Source organism: Morone saxatilis, unplaced genomic scaffold (assembly GCF_004916995.1).
Source record: "Morone saxatilis isolate NCDOM2014 unplaced genomic scaffold, NCSU_SB_2.0 Contig12, whole genome shotgun sequence".
Classification (NCBI taxonomy): Eukaryota; Metazoa; Chordata; class Actinopteri; family Moronidae; genus Morone; species Morone saxatilis.
Window position 1 is genome coordinate 20,320,947 of NW_023339674.1, and position 10,685 is coordinate 20,331,631.

General features: G+C 40.7%; 1 protein-coding gene across 1 annotated transcript in view; it reads right to left on the reverse strand.

Moving 5' to 3' along the window:
- Positions 1-9,881: 9,881 nt before the first annotated feature.
- The window catches only part of LOC118321438, a 5,426-nt gene continuing 4,622 nt past the window's right edge, over positions 9,882-10,685 (reverse strand). The window contains exon 7 of the mRNA XM_035652754.1: positions 9,882-9,913. Within this exon, the coding sequence (XP_035508647.1) occupies positions 9,882-9,913 (32 nt within the window). The remainder of the gene's footprint in view (positions 9,914-10,685) is intronic.

Here is a 10,685-nt window from a genome sequence, read left to right on the forward strand (position 1 = left end):
TTTTCATATCGGTGCATCCCTAATGTAGATAGTAACCTACAGAGATTGTAGAACAGCTGACAGACAGCTGTAGGTGACTGGCGGGAAGGAGGGACCTACAAATAATTGTCATTCAAGAATTTCATTTTTAATACTTTAACAAACACATCTCCTTAGGTAACATTAAATGTTTAATTTTTAAGTCATTTACCAGTGTTTTCACTGTTTAATCAAGCTGTAGTTTATTCCACCACTGCAAGCTTGTTTTTCTCTTGTAACGGCACCAGCTACTGCAAAACTACAAAATTAATTAAAAAATAGATAAGTGGAGCAAAGCTACCAAACTGTCACTGGGAAACAAAAACTTGAGGAAAGTCAGTGCTTCATTGAAAATGTCTTTCTTGAAAACGAAACAGTTGCTAATATCGCTGCTAATGTTATCACCACTGCCTCCTGTCACCTCCAGTAAGACCCTGTTAATGTCTTTCTGCTAATAACTTCCTTTAATTATTTCTCAGACACAAATTATGTTCCTATTATGACACATGTACACATTCATAAAATACTTTAGAATAACTTTAGAATAATTTATTTATATGATTGCTTTGTCTCTTTTTTTAAACTAACAATCAATTGTCTTTTCTATGTCACACACCAAAACTTGCTATGGGCACAACTTGCGTGTGGCTGTTATCCATTATAGTTTCTGTAAAACCACTGAATTGGGATCAATATATCATCACATTTCGATTAAACTATTAAAAAGCAGCGCTGCAGAGACGTGTGATCCAGTTGGTGTTTTTTAGAGTGGTGCAGGCTGTTAGGGCTGATGGAGTACAATGAGTTCAGACTGGCAGCAGGGCTCACAGTGACGCTCACACTGAGATAGATACCCTTTACTTCCCCTCTGTTCTAAGGGGAAACTGTGTGATGTGTGTATGTGCATTTTCCCGTGTCTACATATGCATGAAACGTGTTAATGAAATATGATGAAATATGATGGATCCTCCCAGAGGCAAAAGTCCTACAAGTTACACATCCTGATGAAAGCATAAACATGTGTGACATTTCAACAGAGCACATCTTTATATCTAACCCCCTGCGGGTTAAAAAAAAACACACACACACACACACACGTATTCATACATACACACTAGCTCCCCCTCCCCGCTATCTTAACCAAAGACACACAAGTCAACCTGTCACCAGATTTAAGTTGTGATCATCTTCAGGAGTCTCCCTTTCTGTTTCTGTCTCTTTTTCTTTTGTATGAGAATGCAATAAGAATGCAATAAGAATGGCCTGTCAAAATCCAACTCAAAGCTCACTCTTCTGCATGTGTGTGCACATACAGTTTTTCGATTCAATATATATTCTCTCTCATAAACCGTCTCTCCTCATCTCAACATGCTCTTTAACTCTCTTCACATCTGCCAGGCACTTGATATCCTGATACATCTGAGTTATTGAAGAGCGGCATGCTTTGATAGCTACGGTTATGCTGTGATATTTGGTCTTTGGAGGGGGGTCCAGCTTCATAGCTCTGTTCCTGATTTGCCTTCCCTCTCTCTCCCTCATTCATTCACTCTTTGCGACACACTCACACATCCACACACAAAACCCTGATGGTCGTCTGTGAGATAGTAGGTAAGTCAGGTCACTGTGTACTTGCTTGTGCATGTGGGTCAAAGCTAATCTCATTCCAGTCTAGATGTGTCTCTCAAATTCACCTCCAGACGTATTGACGCCTTTTCAGAGGAGACTGTCATTTACAGGCATCAACTTTAGTCTGATTACAATATCATGTGACTTCAGTAAGCCATATTTGAATATAGTATAGAGGAATGAGATCTGGAGCACACAGTTTTAGTTAAAGCTTTTGATGAGGTGTAGCGCTCAACATTTTGTCAACATTATGTCTTCATTAGAGAAAGAGGAGGCAATGGCAGTGAAGATGTTTAAGCTAATAGCTGCATGTATATGCATCTCATAAGATGGACAGGTCTTGGGCATTACTTATACATCCAGCTTATTGCCATATACATAATTTAATAATATACATTAAAAAATGAATAAATTGAAAAGGGGATACATATATCTTTTTATTTAGTCCATATAGTTCAAAAAGTATTGAAAAGTATTTTACCAATTGTAGTAGGACTATTTGTTGTCCCTGCAGCCTGGTGTAAATTGACCAAACAGAATGAGCTGTTAAAACAAGGATTTACTCGTTACCTAGTATTGTACTGTATGTGATGGCACATCATTATGCAAAACATGGATGGGCCTCCACCCTGTAATGTTTTGGTATTGAAAATATTTTAGACTACTAAATTTACGTATTAACATTGAAACATATGAAACATACATAACATATACCAAATAAAATGATTAATTAATCTTGGTTACTAATTATGTATATTTACCTCTGCCAAGGAGGTTATGTTTTGGTGCCATTTGTGGGTTTGTTTGTCTGGCCCAATTTTCATGAAATTTGTGGGGGATTTCCATAACTGGAGGATTGGTCTTGGCGGAGGTCTGCACTCTTCGAGTGCCTTGTTAGTTATATATGCTATGGAGTTGGCTAGACGTAAAAGCAACACCCAAAACCTCTCTATCTATGAGATGTGTCTTAAAGGTTTGAATATCCTCCAGATCTCAACCCCCAAATCCTGTCTCACTGTCAGCTCTGAGTTGGCATCATTTCCATCCACAGATTCCCTCATCCATATGAACATGTTTTAATACTTTTTGCCATAAATCTGATGTATGTGCAGTTTGAAGATTGTTGGTCAATATGTTACATGGTACATGGCTTAAGGTTTTAATCAGGGTTACTGTATGTCCAATGATGAACTCACAGTCACAGACCATCCCGCTGTACTGTACTGCAACTACTGTACCTCAACAGTGCCGAGCTGTGCTCAGGCAATTAGAGAGCTGCCTTTGTTGCCTTTAACGAGTTTGACCCGTTTTGCTGATAACACACATATATTTCCATTCTTTCTCCTTTTCTCTCCGTCAGTCCCCATCTTTTCTTTTCTTTTGTTCTCTCTCTGTCCCTTTTTCTGCATCTGTGTATATTAGAGGAATCCTAATCGTGTGAAACAATGTTTTGTACGAAAGGGACCGACCTTCACAGTCTCACCAGAGAATATATCCATCTGGACATTCCCATGAACTACCCTAAAGAGCCACGTGTGTCTGTAGAGAGGGCTGTGTTCATGTCATCTACTCAGGTGTGTTCTACTGTATGTGACTGCGGTCTGTGTGACATTGGAGGGAGGGGAAAGAGAGAAAGCTAGGTGCTGGCTTGTCCACATGAGCATCCAGGCGCTATCTGTTCAGCCAAGCTGAGACAGACAGACAGACAGACAGACAGACAGACAGACAGACAGACAGAGACTGTCTGAGAAAGAGAGAGAGAGGAGGAGGAAGGTGAGTGAGGGAAGGAGATACTGAGGGAGGGAGATATGGCAAAAAGGGCAGAGATACTGAAGTGTGAGAGGGAGATAGACAGGAGGGCTCTGCACAGATAGAGAAGGTAAACTATAGCTATACTTAGGTAGGAAAACAGAGCGGGGTAAGAAAAGATGATGGGAGGAGAGAGAAGGAGGGGAGAAAAGTGAGTTTGATGAGATTGAGAAATGAGGATTTAAATAAGGTTTCAATTTACAGGAGTAGATTTATGTGGGGATGACATGGATATGTCCCTGACAACTTTTAGGAAAGCTTAAATATCCCTACCAACATTTTGGCTCGTAACCACTTAGCTTTAAGAGTATGGACTCTGTTCTTTGTATCTGTTTATCAAGCAACTCTTACCAATGATGATGGAGAGAAAATAATGGATTTGATAGTAACCAGACATTCAGGCCAAAAACGGACCAAAAAAAGGCCTGTGTTGTTGGGGACATGTTTGAGAATCAGATTCATGGGTTAAAGGTTTATCAGACACAAAAAGAAAATTCACAAGGATAACCAGGTAATAAGAATTACACATCCATGTTACAAAGCCAGGAATGTGGGTTTTAACATGTTTGACAAGCCAATGCAGTGTGTTGCTTTATGATGTTGCATTGCGTCGTACCAGAAGATGAGCCAGGTTTGCTGGGAACCTCTGTGTGCCTCATTGAAATTAATGAGCAGGGTGCTTTTTCATGCAATATCAGTCTGAACACAGCTTAAAGGTGCAGTGTGTAACATTTAAGAGGCTCTATTGTTAGAAATGGAATAATGAATAATTATCATAGATATGTTTTCATTAGTGTATAATCACCTGAGAATAAGAATTGTTGGGTTTTTGTTACTTTAGAATGAGACATTTTTATCTACAGAGGTAGTAGGTCCTTCTGCGGAGTCCGCCATGTTGAACCACCATGTGTCTACAGTAGCCCAGAAATGACAAACTAAACACTGGCTCTAGATAGAGCATTTTGTGTTTTTGTGGGTTTCACGGCCATCATAGTTTGTCCTACATGCTTGACGGGAGGGTGAGGCGAATTGGTTGCAATCTGTAACTGCACTGCTAAATGTCACTAAATACTACACACTGGTCCTTTAAATAATTTGGTTATAGTTATGATCATTAAGTTATAGTGCAAGAGGAAATATTAGTTTATTTTGTCTTCTCGTTGACGTATAGTGTTGTGCATTTCTTCATTTCTTCATTTAGAAAAAAATCGCAGTTTACAACAAGCAAATACAAAGTGTTTACACAATCATAACTTCTACCTGCCTCCCTGATCTATCCCACCCCACCCTTGTGTCTCTACTGACTGAATGAATGTAGCCGAAGAGGTTAAGTTGGAAGACTGCTGAGTGTCTTCCTGTCTTTGCAGAGATCAGAAGAATTGTGTCCACGCTTAGGCTCCTAAACCCTTGACAGCAGCACACATCTGGAGAGGAGGATGATCTGAGGCGAGGAAGTGGAAGAGAAAGGGAGAGGAGGAGGTGCAAGGTTGAGGCTTAAGGATGAATAGAGTAAAGGCACAAAAAGGCTAAATGCTATGGTTCAGTGAAGTCAGCACAGTTGCATTACCATCTTATATTCAAGCTTGTGTCAGTCTTAAGCTGATTAATCAATAAAAACACTAAGGTTGCAGTATTTCCTGTCTTTAGGCCCACGTTTCAACATTTTCTTCACTCCAAAAGTGTTCTCCTGCTAAGTAAGAAGGTTAGACACCATGGTGAGTTTGCCAAGTCCATGACTCACACACACACACTCACACACTTCACGACTTAACTGTGGGGGGGTTAACCAATCAATAGTCTATGCTGAATGACTGGGTTGAAGGCTGCAGCATTGATGACTGCTTTCATGCATTCAAGACACGATGAGTGTGTGTTTTGTCAGTATTACTATGAGTGTATAGAAGAAGAGTGAGCGTGTGATGATGGTAAACTTGTAAACTGACAGTACAGTCATCCTTTAACAGCCTCCAAACTACAACTAACATGCTTCATGACCAAACACTGAAACACAAATCTGATGACGTTTCTCCCACAACTTTTTTTTTTTCCCTCTTGCCTTTCATCTTTTCTTGCTCATTATAATTTTGTTAATATACATTTTCTAAATCCTTCACCATTACCCAGTGCTTTTCTCTTCCCCCCTCCACTCCCACTCCTTGAAAGCTGAAGAAATCAGGACAGTTCAGCAGTCGAGGGGTTAAGTTGAACCCTGCGTTGTGATTGGCTGCCGTCCGGCGGTGTGAACCAGCCTACAGAAAGAGGTAACCAGGCAACCTCAGAGAGGGAGAGAGAGGGAGAGGAAAGAAGAGGGGGGCAGAGGAGAGGAGAGAAAAAAACGCGCTGAAAGAAGCCTGGCATAGTTTTGTGGGGATTGTGGAAAAAGATGTAACGAAGCTTGCAAGCGCTCTCCCCGGGATGGAAAACTGGATTACTCTCCCTGCTGAAACACACTGTGGATGTCTGAATAAACCAGGAGGAGATACACGGGAATGAATGGATTCTAAAGCCTTTTCACAAAATGGGAACTAACTGTGCTCATTTTCGCTGTAGTGCAAAGGTAAGTGCGGCAGTGCAAACAGCGAGAGGCAGTAGTAGCGGATGTCGTCCCGGCGCTCTGCACGGGCTCCACAAAGTGTGTACTTTTCCATCGGTGTGTGGTAGTTAGTGTATGTGGACCTCAGAAGAGCCTGTGGATTCACTGTGCTCTGCTCCTGTCACTGCAATGAATTATCTATTGCTGCTGCTGGTGCTGGTGCATCGGGATTTTAGTGTGTGTGTGTGTGTGTTGGGCCGGTTGTGGGGGAGTGACCCCCTCACTGAAACATAGTGGTTGAGGGGTTGTGTGTTTGTGGGTGATGTTAGGCGGGAGGAAAGGCTTTGCTGCATTTGGCACCTGTCTCCCCGGCGCGTGTTTCATAAAGGCGCCCCTTGTATCGGAGCTCTGATTATTGATTATTCATTACTGATTTCTATAAAGTGATAAAACCGTTGAAAGTTTTTATTAATGTACCCATCAGATATGTCCTTCTGTTTAATGTGCATGTGCTTCCCCTTATGTGATGTATGCTCCTCTTCCTCCAACGAAAAACATCTTGGGGACTGGTGTAGCCTGTTTTTGGTACTCGATGGGGACTTTATAATAATCTTATTATACCTGATGGTATTTTTTTATATCTGACTTAAATAATTATTCTATTATACCTATTCAGTAGTGTGTTTTTGTGACCTTACTGCACTTATTCTAATGTTTCTAATTGACTGTGGAGAAGAGTATGGCCACACACCCTTTATTTACTTTATTTCATGCTCCTTTACACAGAGGTTAAAATGATGTCCCTGATGTGAGGGGTTTTGTCCACTCTGGAGGGGGGGGGGGTGAAATGAAGATAAACGCATGTACATTGGAGGTTACACGGATGTTGAAGTGTTAGCGTAGAAATGCAGTCAATGGTGTGTAGCAAGTCACTGGGTTTGGGTTGATGGAGACAGAGAGAGAGAGGGGAGAGTTGAATGGGCGACCAGGTCAGTTTGCTTTGGGGGGCCCAGGCTCCGCTGCAGCTAAAAGCCGCATTAATCATTAAGCTGTGGTGCTCTGCAGACCCTCACTCTCTCCTCTCTCTCTTTCTGTCTGCACACAGCCTGCATCAGTTTTATATATGTAGCTGTGTCTGAATGGGCTTTATCCCGTCTACGTGTTTAAAAGGGGTCTCCATTTGCAATAAAATCACTACTCAGTGAGTATTCGGTGGGTTTTGTCACCAATCACCTGCTAGTGTGAGCTACTGTGTGAACAGTAGCTGTGGTATTCTGAGGTAGTCTCAGTTTACTTGAGTATTTTCAATTTGTGATGCTCTATAGCTATATTGTACCGTATGTCAGATGGAAACATTGTACCACTGCACCTGTAGTTACTCAGCAGATACACATTTTACATTTAAAACATACATTGTCATCATGGAATATGATGTATTAAGTCCTCTTAATACTTATACAGTAGATTAATCAGTACCAGCCTGGAAGGGACCATCCCTCATAAGGACTACTTTTGGTAATTACTTTAAGTAGCCGTTCCTTATTTACTATTAGCTGTAAAAGTAGACATTTGAATGTAAGACATTTTAGTTTTAATTCATTAAATGTATGTTGTAGTGCTTCTAACCAAGGTTAAGGATTTTTTCCACTACTGTCAAACAGGCCTCTTACTTCTGCCTCCATGGGCCCAGCAGGCGACTCTAGGGCGTCATAGAAACGCACAGAGTATTGTGTGGAAACTGAAAGAAAAGACTGTTGAAGGGTCTTTTTCTCCCTCTTTCAATTCTCATCTCCGTCTGCTCCGTCTACAGTTCCAGCCACCCTTTTTTTTTGCTCATTCTCTGTCACTTTCCACAACCGGCCTGGCTGACTTGTGCAATTTATGGTTTTCCCATGCAATATAGGAGGTCTTGTGTCTGTGCACTGTATAATGGTAGACAATGCTGTTTAAATGAACGTTGGACTAAATCTCAAGCAGAAAAGAGCTTTTTTAGGCTGTGAAGTCTTGACATCAGGAAATCATTGGAACCTGGAGCTTACTGTTCCAGATCCTAAAGCTTTTAACAGCTTTTACAAAAGTAAGCTGCAACTCTGAGTTTGTACAGTATTTCCGTTAGAGACATGGTGTACCTCTGATATTTGTAAAGCCTTCTTTTTACTCTGAATAGTTTTATGCTGCACAGAAACTCATCTGACACCGTGTAAATGTCAGCATAAAAATGACAAGCTGTAAAAAATAAAGCAGCACCTAAAAAGGATTACATCGAGCTCAGGGCTCTTCTTTGACTTTGTTCTGTGTAAAGTTTGATTCACAGCACTTAAAGTAAGTAAGTAGCATTGAGCATGTTAAAGAATAGCCCCTGAAAACCAGAGGATCTGACCCCAGGTCCAGTACCAAGGCAGGTCCAAATGAACTTTAATTGGATCCAATAGTACCAAGGAACGAAATGTGAGAAATTAAAGTTGAACAGTTGAATCAGTCAAACACTTCACATAACCTGTTTACACCATACTGTAACCTTGTTGTTCGCATTGCTGCCTACTTGGCTGAGGCACCCCAGTGACACTTGTTGCTATGGATACAATTCAGTGTTACAATAAATTGACAGCCTATTCAAGTTACCTACTCAACTCCAAACCGGCTGTGTCTCAGTAACATTTCTTTAAATCAGCAGTGGTGAAAACAATGAGCAGGCAGCTGCAGTGGAAATACATTTTTGAATGAGGATAACGAACATTCACCAAGTTCCCCCCTTTTATTACTTTCTTTTCCTCTTTATTTAACTTGGCTCCAAATTCAGATTTCTTTCTTTTGGACCATTTCAGACTCAGGTTCACCTGCTTTTAGGTCCAGTTTGTATTCGTTTGTTTTCATAGACACTTCCATAAGGTAGATAAATCAATGGCACATTTTTAAGTTAGCTCCAGGGTGAATATTCTAAATCCATAAACAACTAAAATGACATTTTTCAGTTCAAAGGTGAACTGCTGTGTAAATGCATTCATGTTTGACTTTCTCCTCAGCAGTGTGCACAGAGCTCTATAAACCTGTCCTCTCCATCAGCCGGGATATCATTCATGTCCTGTATCAAAACATGTAGTTATTCTCCTTTTGGCTACATCCAGAATTATGCAACAACTGTGCACTTTTCCTCCTCCTCAGGCCTTTTGTATGCTACCTTTTCTCCCCTCACCTCAGTAAGTTAAGTCCAGTGCACTCAGTGGGGTGTCTCAGCAGAGCTCTGACTCATGATTGAACCAGGGTTTTCTTCTGTTCAGTAAGAGATAAAGATTCTGCAAAGCACTCTATCCTTCTTAAGTGTATACCTAAGTCAAAGGTTGAATTCTTATGCAGTGAAAACAGTAACAGAAAAAGAGAAGAACTCAGTCTATACCTACTCTGCTGAGGTATTTTAAACAGGTTGTTACATGTTAAATACTGCCATTTTTCAGTAGGGGTTCCACTGTTACAGAGAAAGGATAGAGGGAGAATTGACTGTCTCTTGGATGGCTGCCCTTCCCATTGATCCACATGCTGTGTGTGCGTGTGTGTGTGACATTCTCTCAGATATAATTGGCATCGAGAATATCTTTACAGACTACTGGGAGTATGTGTGTGTATATATGTACCCCATTTCCTGGTCTTTATTCACTGAAAGGGACATAGGAGGTATGTTTGTGATACCTGGCAAATCAGTATTCATCACAAAGCTTAAGAAAACCGGATGCGTCATGATTTCCCCTTGAATACAAAAGCACAAAAGCATGTTACATGCACACAAACACACACACACAGAAGGGACTGTGAGAGAGCAGGGCAGTCCATCCAGAGGTGCAGATCAAGCTGCCAGCTAATCTGCCTCTGCAGTCTGTAATCTGTAATCTTCTTAAAACACTCACAATCTGTCCACACCACTGGGATTAGCATCTGCAGACACAACCACAGTGCGCACACATAAACACACACACACGCTTTCCGCTTCCCTTATGTTTGACCGCTTGAAAAGACTGCTGCGTGGGTTTGGCATGCTCTGCTTTTGCAACCCGACTTTTAGACTGCACTGTGACTTCGAAATGGAATAAGCAGAAATGCTGTAAATAGTTAGTTTACCAATTAAGTGTTATGTAATATATGCATGTATATGTATCCCTAAGGAATTGTACAATTATAAGTGTGTGAGCATTTCCGAACATACAACAGATATTAGGAGATTTGGAGTCCAAGATGGACCACGAGGTCTTAGATGATATTAATAAACCTTATAAATATGCTTTCACAGTTACAGGGGATCACAGAGTTAGTGGCTATATGCAGTTTTTCTTTACCAGACTGAAAATGAATGAACAGTCATGCTGAATGGTAATAAAGAAATGTTTTTTATATGCATCCAGCCTCTCTCTAGCCCTTTGCTTCTCTATACTTTATTACCGCTCCACATCTTTACCCTCAGTGTCCTTTCTGTGTTTTCTCAGTCTCTGCCCTGTCCCTTATGTCTCTGTATCTCTCAGCATCGCTATACCTCTCTTGCTATATATATATATATATATATATATATATTATATATATATATATATATGTATATCTTTCTCCTTCTCTCTGCCTGTAGTGGTTGCATTCAGGGATTCGTTCTGTTCTTGTTTCAGATGAGATGTTTGATTATGGAACTAAGACTCTTGAGTTCCCCCTACTATTAGTATTT